General features: G+C 42.2%; 1 protein-coding gene across 1 annotated transcript; it reads left to right on the forward strand.

Annotated features, from left to right (window-relative positions):
* The first annotated feature begins 8,385 nt into the window (after positions 1 to 8,385).
* OR2C1 (olfactory receptor family 2 subfamily C member 1) lies at positions 8,386 to 9,324 on the forward strand. Its single transcript, XM_065924190.1, has one exon. The coding sequence runs from the start codon at positions 8,386 to 8,388 to the stop codon at positions 9,322 to 9,324; it is 939 nt and encodes a 312-aa protein (XP_065780262.1).
* Positions 9,325 to 19,586: the final 10,262 nt, after the last annotated feature.

The raw sequence follows: 19,586 nt of genomic DNA on the forward strand, positions 1-19,586 counted from the left end.
GCTGGAGACAGGCCCACAGGGCCCGGAGCCACACTGGGCAGGGACCATGCCCATCTGGCTTGCCTCCACACCCCAGCAGCACCTGGGACACTGTCTACCCTCAGTTGAATGACATGCTTTCTAAGTCAGCAGTTTTGGGGGTAATTTATCTTCAGTGACATTTAATGGCCTAATCAGGTTGCCAGTTAGTCTTTAAGTGTTTATTTAGCATCATTTGTAGGTTTTGCCTCTTCATACAGAATGGGGTGAATGTCTAAGGCTAAGACTTATGATCCTCTTAAGTCCAGAGATAATGGCAATCCCTTTTACTCTATTCCCCCACAAATAAACACTCAAAGCCAGCAACTTCCTGATGATGAGTTAAAAATACTAACTTCCTCATCAAAAAGAATAAAAGATCTAGTAATAAACTTAACCAAGGAGGTTACTTGGAAAGATGTATACTCTTAGAACTATAAAATATAGATGAAGGAAAATGAAGATGCTACAAAGAAATGGAAAGATATCTTGTGTTCATGGATTGGAAGAAACAATATTGTTAAAATGTCTGTACTACCCAAAGCAATCTGCAGATTTAATGCAATCCCTATCAAAATACCCATGATATTTTTCAAAGAACTGGAACAAATAATCCTGAGATTTATATGGAAGCACAAAGACCCTGAATTACTAAAGCAATCTTGAGATAAAAGAACAAAGCTGGAGGTATCACACTTCTTGAGTTCAGACTATACTAAAAAGCTACAGTAATGAAAACAACATAGTTCTGGCACAAAAACAGACACATAGATCAATGGAACAATATAGCTCAGAAAGAAATCCATGCACTTATGGTCAATTAATATATGACAAAGAAGGGAAGACTATACAATGGAGAAAAAGACTGCTTCTTTAATAAGTGGCGCTGGGAAAACTGGGCAGCTGCATGTATAAAAAATGAAGTTAGAACATTTTCTCACACTATATACAAAAATGAACTCAAAAGAGATTAAGGACATAAAACCTCAAGCCATAAAATTCCTAGAAGAGTGTAGCAGAGTACTTCTTTATATAAATCATAGCAAAATTTTTTTTGATTTGTCTCCTAAAACAAAGGTAAAAAAAAGCAAAAATAAATAAATGGGACCTAATTAAACTTAGACGTTTTTGTACAGCAAAGGAAACCATTGACAAAATGAAAAGACAATCTACTGGGGAAAATAATTGCAAATTACATGACCGGTAAGGGGTTTATATCCATCATATATAAACAGCTCAAACTACTCAACTAAAAAAAACAAACAACCCAATTTAAAACTGGGAGGGCAGAATCCATGAATAGACATTTTTTTTTTTTTTTTAGAATCCATGAATAGACATTTTTTTTTTTTCAGGGATGACTATTTTTATCACTGACATATTCTTTTTAATTTTTAAAAATGTATTTGTTATTTTTGGCTGCACTGGGTTTTTTTTGTTGCACGTGGTTTTTCTCTAGTTGGTGCATGGGCTTCTCCTGTTGCAGAGCACAGACTCTAGAGCACAGGCTTCAGTAGTTTTGGCACCTGGGCTTAGTTGCCCCACAGCATGTGGGATCTTCTTGGACTAGGGATCAAATCCATGTCCCCTGATTGGCAGGTGAATTTTGAACCACTGGAACACCAGGGAAGCCCCAAACAGACATTTTTTAAAGTAGACATACACATAGCCAACAAACATGAAAAAATGCTCAACATTGCTAATCATCAGAGAAATGCTAATCCAAGGCACAAGGTAATCACCACATACCTGTCAGAATGGCTATTATTAACATAAAAAAGTCTACAAATAACAAATGTTGGTGAGGGTGTGGAGAAAAGGGACTCCTAGTACACTGTTGTTAGAAATGTAAATTGGTGCAGCAAATATGGAAAACAGTATGGAGGTTCCTCAAAAAAACTAAAAATAGAACTATCATATGATCAGCAATTCTGCTCCCAGGTACACATCAAAACAAAATGAAAGCATTAATTTGAAAAGAGGTATTCACTTCAATGTTCACAGTAGCATTCTTTATAATAGCTAAGTTTCTATAGAAACAGGCTAACTGTCCATAAACAGATGAATGGATGAAGGTATGGTATATTTTTATAATGCCTATGTAACTCAGTCATAAAATAAAATGGAATTCTTCCATTTGCAACAACATGGATGATCTAAAGAGTATTATGTTTAGTGAAATGTCAGACAGAAAAAGACAAATACTCTGTTATCACTTAGATGTTGGATCTAAAAAATAAAATGAATGAATATATCAAAACAGAAATAGACTCATAGACATAGAGAAGAAACTAGGGGTTACCAGTGGGAGAAGGAAGGGGGAGCTGCAAGATAGAGGTAACGAATTAAAAGATAACAAATGGCTATGTGTAAAATAAACAATAAGCATATGTTGTACAGCACAGGGAAATACAGCCATTATTTTGTAATAACTTTAAATGGAGCGTAATCTATAAAAAATATTGAGTCACTATGCTGTGGGAGTCCCTTGGACTGCAAGGAGATCAAACCAGTCAATCCTAAAGGAAATTAACTCTGAGTGTTCACTGGGAGGATTGTTGCTGAAGCTGCAGCTCCAGTACTTTGTCCACCTGATGCCAAGAGCTGACTCACTGGAAAGGACTCTGATGCTGGGAATGATTGAGGGCAGGAGGAAAAGCAGGCGGCAGAGGACGAGATAAGATGGTTAGATAGCATTACTGACTCAACGGACATGAGTGTGAGCAAACCCTGGGAGGTAGTGGAGGATAGAGGAGCCTGGCTTGCTATGGTCCATGGGGTCACAAAGAGTTGGACATGACTTATTGATGGAACAACAACGTGTTGTACCCCTGAAACTAACATAATATTGTAAATCAATCATACTTAAAAAATACTAGCTTCTGCACAGAATGGCATGTTTATTCCTAATGAGAAAACACTGTTTAACACTAAACGAGTCATTTTATTCTCATTTTATGCTTGGTTTACTTGTCTACCAAGTGAGGATAAGACCACCTGCCACAGAAAGCATTGTAAGAATTAAGCTAAATCTTGTGAAAGTACCTGGAAAAGGATAAAATTATGTAATTAGTAATAATTTAAGGAATGCAGTTATTCTCACGGCTCTTTCAGTTAGTAATCTGTGTTTGGGGATGGAGTTCAGGTGAAAGAACCAGTCGGTTCCTCAGGGACTGCCTTGTTCCTGCATCCTGGCCATGCAAGCGCTCTGTGCTAATTGCCTGCGGGGGACAGAGGTCCCCCCTTGGGCTCTGCAGAATGAGCAAGAATGAACTGGGCTTCCAGGTGTCAGAGCCAGCACTCCTCAGAGGGCCAGGGCCAACCCCATGGTTAAAAGCCCTCTCCTCCAGGGTAGGAGAGCAGCCACGCAGCACAGCCTCCTTCCTAATTTCACACTCTCCCCCCTGCTTGATCCAGCAAACACCAGTGACAGTGTGACAGAGTCACATGGGCTCTTGAAGCCAAAGGTATGTTTCCGTAGAAAATTCATAGATTTCTACTAATGAGAATCCAGGGTATAAGAGGAGAAGAAGATGGGAAAGGAAAGAAGAGTCAGGAGAATCAGAGAGAGGAGAGGGAGCAGATGAAATGACTTTTTACAAGCGCTGACTTTGTATTCTTACTTTCTGGAGAAAGTTTGGAGGACATGGTATGGGGGTCCCAAGTACATTTGTGACCTTCCTTATCAGCTAAGAGAGCTTCCTTGGTGGCATAGTGGTAAAGAATCTGCCTGCCAATGCTGGAGACATTGTGGGTTCAATACCTGAGATTCGGGTTCCATCCCTGGGTCAGGAAGATCCCCTTGAGTAGGAAATGGCGACCCTCTTCAATGTTCTTGCCTGGAAAATTCCATGGACTGAGAAGCCTGGCGGGCTACAGTCCATGGGGTCACAAAAAAAGTTAGACACGACTGGCACACAGACACATACCAGCTAAGAAAAGAGGAAAGGAAAATATTTAAACCTCACACGGGAATTATAAAACTACAAATTAAGAACTTTTATTGAATAAAATTCATTTCTAGGATGTCTAGGGGAGAAACTGGAAAATTCTTATCCTGATCACACCACCCCCAAATAAAGACACTTTTGTGTGCACATATGTGTCCTAGGAACAGAATCCTCCAGCAGAAAAAGATCATGGCAGACTTTGGAATAGCCCAGTGCCCCTGGTCAGACAAATCTCTAAACTCAGACAAATCTCTAAACTCAGACAAATTTCTAAACAAAATCTTTAATTCCTTTTTTTTTTGCCAAAGAATTTGCCAATATTTTTTTCATGCCAAAATCTCAGAATGTCAAATCACAATTTCTCTTGCTTTTAATTTAAGCCTGTTTTTGCTTTTCATAGATAAGGAGAGCACCTGCTGCACAAGCAGGTGTCTTTGAAATCCCATCATATAGCAAAGACATTAACTGGGAGAAAAAAAAAAAAAAAAACACCTCTCTTTAACCACTTCTTCTTAAACAAGTTAATGTCTTGGACATTTTCCATAATACCTATTTTCTCTTGCTTTCTCTTCCCTAAAAATCTGCACGTGCTCCATCCACTTCCTTTTCAAAATGTCAGGCAAATCAGGTAAGACCCTCCAATAAGGAACTGCCTATGCAAGACAGGGCAGAAAGCTTACTTCCTGGCCCTCACATCAAGCACTGCTCTCTCTGGTTTTCCTTTTGAAAACCTGCTGCAAACTGCCCTCAGTTTGCAGAGGATCGTACCCTGGAGAGCTATTCCTGGAACACCATGCTTATCCAGCTTTTTCCAGTCTGAGTTTGTGGTGGGGAGTTTTCATACATATTTGATGTACTGCCATTTAACCCTCTTTTAATTTTTTAAGATCCTACGCTCATTAGAATTGCCCTCTGAGCCACCCTCCATCCAGTATTCTTTTTCCAACAGTAGTATCAGAAATCGATTTAAGGGAGCTTGGTTGTATTCCCTGATGCAAACATCAGATGTAGAGTCCCCTCTAGACATCATTGACATCATTGATTCCCTTCATCTCCCTTTATGTTCCTTAAATTTTAATATATACTGTGATGCCTCTAAAGAGTAATAGTTTCCATCATTTTACTATGAACTATGCCATTTTCTCTTTTATTGATCCTATATTTACCTACTTTAGGATTCAAACTCCTCTTTTCTAATTCTTGAATTCTCAGATTTGGGGGGTGGAATTCCTGTTCACATCAAACACTTCAAATCCACCTTAGACTTCATCCTTCTAGACAAAGTTTATTCTGCTGCGTGGCCCTTGCATGCCATACTGCCACAATGCTATCCTACATTGAAAACCTTATCTCCAGTCTTGACGGGTCACCATGAAAAGATGAACTTAGAACGTAGATTCAAGACAGGCACAAACTGAGCTCTCAGGAGTATCACTGTCTACTGTCTCCAAATAAATATTTTAAAATAAATCATATATAAAAACTTCTCTGCAAGGATAAGGAATTCAGGATTAGGTTTCCTTATTTGTTTTTATTTTTTATGATTCCCTTTCTGTTTATTGCTGAAGTTGATGTTAAAGGAAGGCTTGAATTCTGAGAACTTGTACCCACATATGGGGAGTGCCGGCAGCTCAGGAGCAACTTCCGTAATAGGAGAAGGCCAACTCCAAATCCCATATTTGTTGAGGCTAATCTGCAAGTGGCCAACTGAGAATTGTGGTGAGATTTAGAGGAAGAATGGGCAGAAAACTGGGCGAAGGTAGTCAACTACAGCATCCCGGATTAACTAAGAAGCAAGTCTTGGTTGCTTTTCTCAATATCTTGAAAGTTCAGAACAAATTTACAGACAGGCCAAGATGGGAACCATCTGTGCACACATGAGCGATTCCTTAAAATCCTTCTGTACCCAAACAAATTCCATCTAGGTGCTCCTAAATTATACCATAAATAGCACATGCTCTGAGTTCAGTGTTGTCCTCTCTAAGCTCCTCTTAAAATGCAAATAGTGCCCGATCAACTTAACATTCCCGATTACAAGAGAACTATTGTAATTGAGAACAAGAACTCTGAATTACAAGTTGAGAGACCCTTTAAAGGAGGAAAACATCCTGAAGGGCGTCAAGTTGAATTCAAACTTGAAGTTATTACAGTCATGTTTGCTTGGGGAGTTTGTGCAGATCAGGCCAAGAATCCCGCTGATGTGGTGTTCCCTCCTGCATTTGCTGAGTGGCAGGGGTCAGCAACCTCCCACTACAGGCGTGCCCTTTCCTTTTCCCGTGCTGACTGGTTTATTCCTTGTTATGCACAGAGGGGGGACCAAAATAAATTTTGGGATCACTGAGCAGCCACAAAGCATCAGCCACCCAGAGACCAGACAACTTATGAAAGAAGACGGGCCATGTCTGTCTGTGTGTCTTTCTCCTCAAGGGACACAAGGGGACAGAAACTTCTAGGAGGAAGTAGGGAGATGGGTGCTAGGAAGAACAGAAATATGAGCTAACAGATTGGTAACTCAGCTCCCTTAAGACCTAAATGAATAGAATAGGCAGTCACCTCTTCTTAAGGCATTAGGTAGAGAAAGGAAGGGGGGTTGAAAAGTGTTCTGAAATCTATATCATCCCTGACTCAGTAGAAGGACTACGTTGCTGATCTAAAGAAACAGACAATTAAAAGAGATTTCCTGCCTCACTTCTGGGTGGAATCTAGCATCAGGATCTCCAGTGTTTCTGCTACTTACTGATGGAAAGGATAGTTCTCAAGGTCTTTGGCCAAGTGATCCGTGTCTGGAGCACCAGGACCAGATGAGCACACTTGCACACATTGCTTGAGGAACATCTCCCATAAAGCTGCTCTTCGGGTGTGGCAGCCAAGGTTCGTGGACAAGTTACGGTCCAGAGGAAGAGGCAGAGCACTTACTGCCAGTCTTCAGTGTGCGGATGAGGACAGCTGACCCAATACTGTTTTTGCTTTCTTCTCAGATCCTTTTATTTATTAGTCAAAGAAGGGGGAAGGGCTGTGGTTCATGACTTTCAGAAAAGCCTAGGTCTTGCCCAATGAAAGGAGATGGTAACTGGCCCATTATTAACAAGAGGTAATTTTTATTTTTGAGATATTAAGAACTACTCCATGGTTTAAGATGTGTACAGTGGTCATGTTGCAGGAAGGAGGACCCCCTTCCAGGGCCCGAAACTGGGCTCTTGTCTAACACTCGGAAATGAATTGTCCGAGAAGACACATGTGCTGGCAAAGCAAGAGATTTTATTGGGAAAGGGCGCCCGGGTAGAGAGCAAGAGGTAAGGGAACCCAGGAGAACTGCTCTGTCCCATGGCTTGCAGTCTCGGGTTTTATGGTGATGGGATTAGTTTCCAGTTGTCTTTAGCCAATCGTTCTGACTCAGAGTCCTTCCTGGTGGTGCACACCTTGTTCAGCCAAGATGGAGCCAGAGAGGATTCTGGGAGGTGGTTGGACATGTGGTATCTCCTTTTGACCTTTCCCGAACTCTTCCGGTTGGTGGAAGCTTACTAGTTCCATGTTCCTTACCAGGACTTCCTGTCATAAAACTCATGCAAATGGTTACTATGGTGTCTGGCTAGGGTGGGCGGTTTCAATCAGTATGATTCCCCTAACAGTCATATACCTCAAACTTTTAGGAATCGCCTCCGAAATCTTCTATTATCCTTTACTAATTATGGACACCTGATAACTGATTTAACTGCCTTTGGAGTAAACCTTGTTTCTATCTTTAGCCTGTTCTACCTGCACATGCTTGGGCTCAAGTGAAGTTTTGTCCTACATTTACCTCTTTTAAACTCACATATTTGTATCTTGTGTATTTGGTGAGTAAGTTTATATTCATGCTGCCCATTCTTTGTATGATTTTATAAACTTATCACCTTCTCCCTTAAATGTCATCTTTCTAGACCAGGAGTTTTCACTTGGAGGCTGGATATAGAAAAGACAGGAAAAAAATTATTAGAAATTTCTGGGGAGCTTTTCCAAATACAGCCAGTCTGCGTGACCTTTCCCTGAGTACATCAAAACTTTGGCTGGGTAAATCTGTATTTTGAGAATGTCCACATTTAGCTCCAATGGTCAACTCCTTCTATCCTGTTGTCATCACTGTGTTGAACTGAAGATCCAATCTTTTTGTTCTTTATAAGGCACTTCCTTCATTCCTGTAATAACTCATGTTTGATATTCACATGGAATAAAGTTTCCATTCATTGTGGGACTGGCAGTGTTTGAGGATTACATGAACACTTGCAGTCATAAAGTTTAAACTGGTACTTAACTATGAAGCTCAATGACATCAGAACCACACCGATGCAGATCCACCTAATCCAGCAGCTTCCTCTTCACTCGCTTTACTCCTGGCTTTCCCTGGACAGATTTCCCAAGTGACTGAAGGCAATCAGAGATGAAAAGGGCCAACAGCAGCTCCTGGGAGGGCTTCATTCTGGTGGGTGTGTCTGACTACCCCCAGCTGGAGATGATCTTTTTTGTAGGCATCCTCTTCTCCTACTTGCTGACCTTGTTTGGGAACTCGGCCATCATCCTGCTTTCCAGCCTGGATGCCCGGCTCCACACACCCATGTACTTCTTCCTCAGCAACCTCTCCTCCGTGGACCTTGCCTTTACTACTAGCTCAGTCCCCCAAATGCTGATCAACTTGTGGGGAGCAGACAAGACCATCAGCTATGGTGGCTGTGTGACCCAGCTCTATGTTTTCCTCTGGCTGGGGGCCACGGAGTGCATCCTGTTGGTGGTGATGGCGTTTGACCGCTTCGTCGCGGTGTGCCGACCCCTGCACTACACCACCATAATGAATCCTCGGCGCTGCTGGCTGCTGGCTGCCATTGCCTGGTTGGGTGGCTTAGGCAACTCTGTGGTCCAGTCAACGTTCACTCTGCAGCTCCCTTTGTGTGAGCACCGGAGGGTGGACAGCTTCCTGTGTGAGGTGCCTGCCCTGATCAAACTGGCGTGTGTTGACACGAGTCTCAATGAGGCTGTGCTCAACAACGTCTGCACGTTCTTCACTGCTGTCCCACTGAGCGTCATCCTGATCTCCTACTGCTGCATAGCTCAGGCGGTGCTGAAGATCCGCTCAGCTGAGGGGCGGAGGAAGGCCTTTAACACATGCCTCTCCCATTTGGTGGTGGTGCTCCTCTTCTATGGCTCAGCTATCTATGGGTATCTGCTTCCAGCCAAGACCAACAAGCAGGACCAGGGCAAATTCATCTCCCTCTTCTACTCTGTGGTCACACCCATGGTGAACCCTCTCATTTACACTCTGAGGAACAAGGAGGTGAAGGGGGCGCTGAGGAGGCTGCTGGGGAAGGGAAGAGAAGTCAGCTGAAAGGAGGGAAAATGCCCTCATCATTTACCACCTCTTCATCTCTACATGCTTTTTCTCCTTCTCTCTCTGGCCAGGGGAACATGAGGAGCACTAACCCCAGTACAAGCTTATTCTCCACAGCACTAAGCTGTTGACCCACGGCTAGTGTTATTTCTTGGATTCTATACTTATTTTCCAGATATCCTCCTGTGGACCACAGATAACACAGCAGAGGCTGCCATTGAGGCTCAGAGATTGTTGACTTAGTACAGACTTAGCTCATGGTTACTTCTGTTCACATCTTATTTTTACATATTCATTATGTGTAATAAAAGTTACATGTGTAGTATTGTATTTTAGAGAATTTAGTACATTTCTGAATTCTGTACTTTTCCTAACTCTCCACTTGCAGTATCTTATATAGTTCCATAAAATCAAGCCAGGTTTTATTAACCCCAGTTGAAAACCCAAGAACTTCATCTTCGCACCTGATCCATTCATCTTTTTCCACCTCTTTCTCTCTTCTTAATATTTCAGTCTGCCCTCATTCCCCACCCATATGCCTCTGTCATTGTTTACCCTCTCCTTTATGTCTACATCCCACTTTCCCTTTTGCCTCATCCAATCCTGAAGGAAGACCATTTTTCTTTTTTCGGCTGGGCCCCAAGACTTGTGGAAATTTAGTTCCCCTACTAGCGATGGAACCCATGCCCCCTGCAGTGGAAGCATGGAGTCCTAACCACTGGACCACCAGGGAATTCCCAAGACCATTTTTCTTTCAATTAAATAGTTTCATTTAAATCATTTTCTCACTGGGACTTCCCTGGGTCCAGTGGTTAAGACTATGTACTTCTACTGTGGGGGACAGGGGTTCAATCCCTGGTCAGAGAACTAAGACCCTGCATCCTGTGTGGCCAAAAATAAATAAATAAAAATTAATCATTTCTTCACCAAAGTCCCAGCCATCAGGTTTGCTACCAGCATTTGGATATGCTAGTGTGGTCAGTGATTATGGAATGCTCTGAGAGTCCTCAAGCAAGTTTAAGAGTCCAGGAAAGATTGTCCATCTGTAAAGCATCTCCTCTGTCTCATGATCTAGTCTTTCACCCCTTAAGTCTCTGGAATTCAGTAATCAGTCCTGCACACCAGAATGCAAGTACTGGAATTAGAATGCCAGTTTGTGATTCTTCACATCACTAGAATTGCCAAGGAAATCCACCCCTGCCACTGCAGTCCATGTGTTCTTTCCCCAGGGAGGAAAGCTGGGTTGATATGAGAAAGTTGCTTGACAAAACATTACCAGAGAAAAGGAGATCAGTTGGTTTTAGGGCTATTTTCTAGAGTCTTGTTTCTCCCACAGCACCTAAACACATGCTTCATACATAGTAGATGCTCTAATAAATACTTTTGTGAGTTGAATTAATTAACAAGGCTAATGAGTCTTCCTTTTTCACATAGGAGCTAAATACATCAAGTGAACCATTTTCACATTTGACACTTTGGGGTCATCCTGTCACTTGGACAATGCTGAACGAACAATGACAAATTTTCCCTCTTTCCACATTTCCATAATGCCTCCCAAAGACATCTAATTATATTGTCCCAGCCTGAATCTGTTTTTCCAGTTTCAGATCAGAGCCATGACCTGTTTTCTCAGTTCCTTACACAGTAATACTGAAGTATGTCTCCAGGACTCACAACTTAGCAGCATTATCTTGGTCAGCTCATTAAAGTCCAGAGTCTTGCAGACTTTCTATTGATCTGCACACTCAGATAAGAGGCACTTCTCAGGAGGCAGAATCACAATAACCAAGCTCCTAAAGCTGATATATAAATGAGAATGCCAACTGGTTAATTTATGAGAACGTTACTTTCCAAGGAGGTATGTGTATGTTCAGTTGTTCAGTTTTGTCTGGCTCTTTGTGACCCTTTGGATTGTAGCCCACCAGGCTCCTCTGTCCATGAGATTTTTCAGGCAAGAATACTGGAGTGGGTAGTCATTTCCTCCTCCAGGGGATCTTCCTGACCCAGGGATCAAACCTGTGTCTCCTGTGCCTCCTGCATTGCAGGGAAGATTCTTTACCCGCTCAGCCACTGCAAACATACTTGGGGGAAAACATAAAGAAAATAAATAGGCATTCTTCAAACACTTCAGAGTTCTGCAGAGTCTCCATATGGAAAGTACAGAACAGTTTAAATCTGACTTGCAGTTAGGGCCAAGGTAAGACAGAATTAGAGGGAGGGCAAAAAGCTTGAGAAGTGAATGCATCATGGGGGCAACATATACCATCATCAAAGTGCACATATATTCGTCCTCCATTCTCAACGGTGGGCATGAAACAAAGTCAAAAATAGGGAAAGCAGAAGCCAACGCAACATTGCAAAGCAATTATCCTCCAATTAAAAATTAATTTTTTTAAAATTGGGAAAAACAAATGTGAGGGAAGCTCCTTGTTTTGAGGACTTTTATGTTCCATTTCTAGGGTTTCAGATGAAAAAAATATGTTTCGTGTCTCTTACTCAGTTGGAAATTCAAAAAAAAAGAAAAAAAAAAAGAAATACCAAGAACTATCAAAAGTTCACCAACCTTAGTAAAATAGTAATGTACAGCATTTGAAGATGCTGGTCTGGTCAGTGAATTTAAGTAAGTTTAACATCCTACCTCATAGAGCCCTTCACAGAGTCTGTTCAGATCCTAACCTGCACTGTAAACTAGCAAAATGAGTTCAGTGACTAAGTTTTGAACCTTCCAATTAAAACAGTCAGTCCTTCCCCTGTCTTCACAGCCTTCAAGCTCAATTCCACAGCTGAGGTTAGGAGATGTTGGGATAAAGGAGATGATGAGAAATAGGAATTGAAAAGTGACTTTGGCTTTGTAAACTTATACTCTATCATGTGAGTGTGAAATTACAGGCTAATTATTGGGTGAAAATGTCATTTATTTGACTATATAGATGATTTGAACACACTGACTTTACTGGGTACTTACTCTGGGCTAGGTAACAATCTAACCTCTTTACATGAATCAGCTCCTCTAATCCTCATGATAACTTATACCATCCCCATTTTAAGGTGAGCACATTGTAGCCCAAGGTGAAACATGCTTACAGCACACAGTACTAGGGCTGGTAATCAGACCCAAGTGCATTTGACTCTAAAACTTGTGCCTCTTCCAAATCTTTTTTCTTTTTGAAATAATCATAAACTTACAGGAAAGTTGGAAGCATGATATAAAGGGCTTTCCCCTCCCCAGGTCATTTGAGAGTAAGTTGACAATATGATACTCTGTCTTCCCTCAAATATTTTATGGTGTATCTATAACAAACAAGGACATTCTCCTATAGGACCTCCACGTAGACACCAAAATTACTAAATGAGCATCAATACATTATACTATTTAATCCTGAGACCCCATTCCAATTTTATCAGTTGTCTCTACTGTGTCTTTCATAGCAAAAGTATTCTGTTCCAAATCACATATTGGGTGTAACTGTCAAGTCTCCTTAGTCTCGGTCAGTCTGAAATGGTTCCTCCATCGTCTCTTCACTTTTGGGACCCAGACACTTTAAAAGATCATCCAGTTATTTAGTGGGACATATCTCTATTTGAGTTTATGTTTCCTTATAGTTAGATTCAGGTTATCTTTGTCAGGAATTCCTCAAACATGATGTTGCCTTCTTCTCATTGTATGCTATCAGGTGATGCTATGGACTGAATTATCTACTATACCCAAAAATTCATACATTCAAGCCCTAAGCCCCAATGTAATTAATTTGGTCATAAGACCTTTAGAAGGTAATTAGGGTTAAGTGGTATCATAAGGGTGTGCCCGCCTCCCCGCCCCCCGGTCTGATGGGATTGGTGACCTTACAAAGAGAGGAAGGGGAGGAAGGTCTTTCTCCACACACACTCAAAGGAAAGGCCAAGTGTGGACAAAGCAAGCTTCTGTAAGCCAGGAAAAAGCCCTCACCAGGAACAATTCTTCCAGAACCTTAACCTTGGGTTTCCAGGGTTCATAATTGTGAGAAAATTAATTCCTGTTGTTCAAGTCACTCAGTCTGTGGTAATCAGTTGTGGCAGCCTAAGCAGGCTAAGATAAGTGGTGTAAATTTCAATGTCTCTCATTACTAATGATGTTACTTGGATCACTAAATGAGGGTGGTGTCTGCTAGACTGTTCCATTATTTCCTGCTTTGTAATTAAGGATTTTATGGGGAAGTACTTTGAAACCGAGGCTTCCCAGGTGGCACTAGTGGTAAAGAACCCACCTATCAATGCAGGAGACCTAAGAGTTGTGGGTTCAATCCCTGGGTTGGGAAAACACCCTGGAGGAAGGCATGAAAACCCACTCCAGTATTCTTTTCTGGAGAAACCTATGGACAGAGGAGCCTGCAGAACTACTGTCCATGGGGGCACAAAGAGTTGGAAATGACTGAAGCGACTTAGCATGCACACATGCACTTTGAAACTACTTAAATATCCTGATACTAATTAAACTCAGGTAATTCTTTTATTTATGAGTATCTTACAGAATCAGTGTTTCCTGTTTTATTCTATGGTTTATAACTTGTTGATAACATTATATTGTTCTCCCCTGTTTAACCACTGGGATTCCATTCATGCTGACTTTTGTTTTTTTGACTTGTCCCCATATTCCTTGAGCATTTCCTTGCTTACTTCCACATCATGATGTCTCAGGTTTATGTTTTATTAACCCTCTCTGGCACTCTTTTTCATCATCTGAAAAATGAATATAGTAGATGGCAGGAACAATGTAAGGATCAAAGCAGATAGTGTATGTTCGGAGTGCTTGGAGAATATTCCTCTATCAAAGATGAGTTATACTTAATCAAAAGATGGAGTATTTACCCTGAGGAGATTTACTAGTCTATTTCACATCCCAATTCTCTCCATTTATATGCTGATGGAGAGCTTCTCTCACTGTACAACCAGGTTGTTTATAACTGATAGATAGATGAAGTGGGGTCAGAATAAAGGCAGGGAGAAGCTGCCACTATTCTTTTCCTCACACTGTCATCCCAACCCATCAGCTCCCTCTTCAAAATATATCCAGAATATCCCAATCCAGAATGACACACACATTTGAAAATTAGGAATGTATCCGAATGTTCATCAAAAGGAAAATGATTTAAGAGCAAACTCATAATGGGGAATGACAAAGACAGGAGTTTAAAAAAAAATGAGGTTGATATATTGAAACAGAAAAGCTTGAAGATATACTAAGCAGGGAAAATTGCAGATTATGGCCCAGCAAGATACACACACTAAACAGTTATTTCCTCTGGAGAGGGAGTGTAATTTTGGAGATAAGAGATGAGAGAATTCATTTTTTTAAGTGAGAATGTTTTGCAGTACTTTTGGTATATGAAAAAATTAAAACATAGGGGAAAAAGCATTGGGTTAGAAGCGAGTTCTAGTCCTACTTCTGTGATTACACAGTCACTTAAACACTATTGCAATTTTCTCATCTAGAGGATGATCACAGAATTGGCTTCATAGGATTGGTGTCAGGATAAGTTACTGTGTTGTTATTGTTCAGTTGCTAAGTCGGTTCCCACTCTTTGTGGCCACACAGACCGCAGAACGCCAGGCTTCCCTGTCCTTCACTATCTCGTGGAGTTTGCTCAAACCTGTTCATTGATTTGGTGATGCAATACAACCATCTCATCCTCTGCCACCCCTTTCTCCTCCTGCCCTCAATCTTTCCTAGTATCAGTTTTTTCCAATGAGTTGGTTCTTCAAGTCCTGTGGCCAAATACTGAGGCTTCAGCTTTATCGTCAGTCCTTCCAATAAATATTCAGGGTTGATTTCTTTTATGATTGACTGGTTTGATCTCCTTGCCATCCAAGGTACTCTTCACGTCTTCTCCAGCACCACAGTTCAAATGCTACTGTGTACGTGTATAAAGAGTACACAGTACACAGAGTACATCATGAGAAACGCTGGGCTGGATGAAGCACAAGCTGGAATCAAGATTGCTGGGAGAAATATCAATAACCTCAAATATCCAGATATCTTATGGAAGAAAGTGAAGAACTAAAGAGCCTCTTGATGAAAGTGAAAGAGGAGAGTGAAAAAGTTGGCTTAAAACTCAACATTCAGAAAGATCATGGTATCCGGTCCCATCACTTCATGGCAAATAGATGGGGAAACAATAGAAACAGTGACAGACTTTATTTTCTTGGGCTCCAAAATCACTGCAGATGGTGACTGCATCCATGAAATTAAAAGATGCTTGCTCCTTGGAAAAGGTATGACCAACACAGACAGCATATTAAAAAGCAGAGACATTACTTTGCCAACAAAGGTCCTTCTAGTCAAAGCTATGGTTTTTCCAGTAGTCATGTACAGATGTGAGAGTTGGACTATAAAGAAAGCTGAGTGCCGAAGAATTGATGCTTTTGAAGTGTGGTATTGAAGAAGACTCTTGAGAGTCTCTTGGACTTCAAGGAGATCCAACCAGTCTATCCTAAAGGTAATCAGTCCTGAATATTCATTGGAAGGACTGATGTTGAAGCTGAAACTCCAATACTTTGGCCACCTGATGTGAAGAACTGATTCATTTGAAAAGACCCTGGTGCTGGGAAAGATTGAAGGCAGGAGGAGAAGGGGATGACAGAGGATGAGATGGTTGGATGGCATCACTGACTCAATGGACATGAGTTTGAGCAAGCTCTGGGAGTTGGTGATGGACAGGGAAGGCTGGTGTGCTGCAGTCCACAGGGCTGCAAAGAGTTAGACATGACTGAGCGACTGAACTGAACTGAAGACATCAGTTACCTTATGGGTGGAATGGAGACTAGCAACCCACAGTGTTCAGTTGTTTGGGAAAGAATGAAATCATGTCTTCTGAAGTTTGGGTGGGGGGCAAAGGCACTAAGGCTGGAAACAGCCTGTTCCAAGATGTGGGAGCAACTCACTTGTGCTGAATTGTAGGCTGTGTATAGGAGAGTGGGCAGTGAGGCTGGAGGTGTAGATTAGGTCTTAAATGCAAGGGGGAACCCTGCAAGTTAGGTGGTATTGGCTTATTTCAGCGGCTTTAAGGAGTCTTGAAGGCTTTTGAGCAGAGTAGTTTATTCAGTTGGATTAGTTTTGTAGAAAGGATCTGCTCGTCTCTGTAGGAAGACCAGGTGACAGATGGGAGGAGACACTTGTACCAGCCTGGCCTAATGATAATGCCCCTAGACCAGGAGTTCTTAACCGTGGGCAATGTTGCCCCTCAAAGATATTTGGCAGAATCTGCAATCATTGTCAGGACTGGTGGGTGCTCCTGATAGCTAAGGTGGAGGCCAAGGGTGCAGCTAGACATCCTATGATGCGTAGGCCACCCGCCAACACAGACAACAAAGGCCTGTCTAGTCCCAAATATCAATGGTGGTGAAGCGTGAAAATCCCACCCTGGAGCCATGGAGTGGACACCAAGGGGAGAAAGAGAGAGCTCAGGGACATTTCAGCCAGAGACCGGTCTTTGCCTCCTTTCATAGTCTTTATAATGCTTAAGTACTGGACACCCAGTTAATCAGGTGTAAAGACCCAGACTTCCTTGTTTGTTTTGCCCTTTCATTCCTTTACAAAATATTTATCTGGTGCTGTGATTCAGGAATGAACAAATCATCCGTTCTCCAAGAATCTTACATTCTTATACAGATGATAGACATTAAACCAATAAATATATATCAAGTAGTGGGATATGCTACAAAGGAGTTCCTTTAAGGTGGAGCTTTTGTTACTGTCACCACAAACCATTTACTCTACATCTTGTACGTGCCAAAGCACTGGGCCAGATGCTTTACAAATAGCATTTCTAATCTTTTTCTCCATGCTGCAAGGTCAGCGTAGTTATGCTCACATGACAAAAAGTAGGTTACAGAAGTTGAATATTTTCCCTAAGGTAAGTTACTGTGAACTTGAGCTGAGACTGGACACTCGATCCACCTAATAGTCAAAGCATTTCCATTAGGTAACACTGACATGAGTTGGGGAAAAAAATCTGTGCCTTCTCACCCAAACTTAGCAAAGTGAAGTAGAGATGAAGTTTTTATTGGAGAGGCCTAGCTGCCCAGACCAAGAAGACCCTGCCACTGTCAGGCAGGGTACTGGGATTCTTACTCTTCTGTTCTGCCCAGTCACACATACCATGCCTCCATGGAAGGGGCACCCCTTGACCATCCTCTGCAAAAAGTGAGATCTCTGATGTCTCCTTTTGTTTCTTTTTATTTGATCTCTTTCTGCTTTTTCTCACTTTGGGCTGTAAAAGTTCTTAGGATCATGTCTAATCTACATTGTGTGATTAACGAGCTCTTAATTTAGCGCCAGGGATGACAGCATCCTTGGGAGGTAGTTGGTCATAATGGGTGTGACATGAAACCTCAGCTGTGCCTTCCAAGGAGGCTGGGCCTATGGCCCCTGCCATAAAAAGGCTGTCCTGGTGGTTTGAACATGTAATATAAGGTCTGTGTTTCAAGGTTTCACAGAAATTGGTAACCAGAATGTTGAGAGAGTGAAAAATTAAAGGTTTTGAAATTGATTTGACTCAGGTTCAAAATCTAGCTCTTACACTTTAGTCACTGTGCAAGTCACTTAACCCATGATAGCAGGTGTGCTTTGGGGCTACTAGGAAACCCAGACTTTATTTGCAAATCTCAGTAAATCCCCAATTTATGGAAAACTCCAGAAGTGCCACTGGAATGGCCAACTGCATAGGGAATGCCCAAGAGATTTCAGGAGCACAACTTCCTCCAGATGCCAGAACAGGGTGGCAGAAGCTCAGAGTCCTTCAGGGCAACTTCCATACCACAGGGAGTAGCCAGGTTAAAGGTTAGCATCCTGTGACCTGCACCTGTGAAGCCCCTCTATCCTTTTCTTGCTCTCTACCCAGAAGCCGAGCTGAGGATGAGCAACAGGACTGCATGGAAGCTGGAGCTGATGATGATGAATGCAAGGATTTGCCTGTTATGTCAGCAATGACATGGGCACAGTCTGGCCCAGGACCCCAGAAGTCCTGGCTGTTCCCAAACTGACTGGTAAGGCAGTCCCTCATAGGAGAGGCAGAAAGGAGGTGACAAGAGAAGTCTGGTAGGAGGCCTGAAAGGTTGGTTTTCTGGCTTTGGCTGTGACTCCATCTGCCATTTGGCTGTGACCCCATTTAGGCTGAGGAACCAGAGCAGATGTGTGAAAAGGCAAGGTATGTAGACTTCGGTGTACTCTGGGTTGTGAGAATATTTATTCAATCTTGTCTGTAGGAAGTGGTTCTCAGTCCTTGGGATAAAAGGAATACTGTCAACTGAAAAACTGTATCAATTAGTTAAAATGTTTCAGTGAGGAAGGGAGCTGTAGACCCTATATGGAGAGCCCCAGCATTAAATGTACAGGGGAAAACTGGGCCTTTTAATTGGTATCTGAAGGGCTGAAGCAAACCAGGAGTATAAGTTACACATCAGAGGAAAGGGGTAGACCTGGGATGTTGCCTTTTGTACAGCCTACTTCAAATTTATTCTCAAGTGGCTGGTGCAGTGATCAAGCTGATTTGTCAGTGGGATGCAGACACTAAGGTAACAGAGGGGGTAACCATAGGAAGCTGTGACCACACAGGGAGTAGTGGCATTACAGGAGAAAGGTTGGGTTCATCAGAACTTGGAAGCTTGGAAGAGTAGCCCTGCAGAGCTGGGACTCAGATCCTAGGGCTTGCGGGCTGGGTGGTGCTGCCTGATGTACTCTATTTCTGAGGGGCCCAGTGAGGCTGGTTCTGGAAGGAAAATACAGTGTGTTTCACTCACTGCCTTCTATTTGGCTTCTGTGTAATACCTGGTACTTTATAGGCAATCAGATATTTTCTGAATGAATGAATAACTGAAGATACTCTCCAGTTCTTACTGCCTGCTCCAGACACCCCTAAAACACTGACAGGCCAGGGCTGGGTGCTCTAGTGCTCTGCGTCCCTTCTCCTGCCCAGCAGACTACAGGGTAAGGCAGTTTGGAGGGTGGAGGCACTCGAAGAATTTCAGGAGTCCAGCAGCTGCATCCCAGTTTCCCTGATCACTGCACACCCAGGAGTGGGAGTGTAAGGCCTCCTCAGACAGTCATTTTGCTTTTTTTGCATTTCTTTTTCTTGGGGATGGTCTTGATTCCTGTTTCCTGTACAATGTCATGAACCTCCGTCCATAGTTCATCAGGCACTCTGTCTATCAGATCTACTCCCTTAAATCTATTTCTCACTTCCACTGTATAGTCATAAGGCTGAGACAGCACAGGAGCGGCCGAG

Source organism: Muntiacus reevesi, chromosome 2 (assembly GCF_963930625.1).
Source record: "Muntiacus reevesi chromosome 2, mMunRee1.1, whole genome shotgun sequence".
Taxonomy (NCBI): Eukaryota; Metazoa; Chordata; class Mammalia; order Artiodactyla; family Cervidae; genus Muntiacus; species Muntiacus reevesi.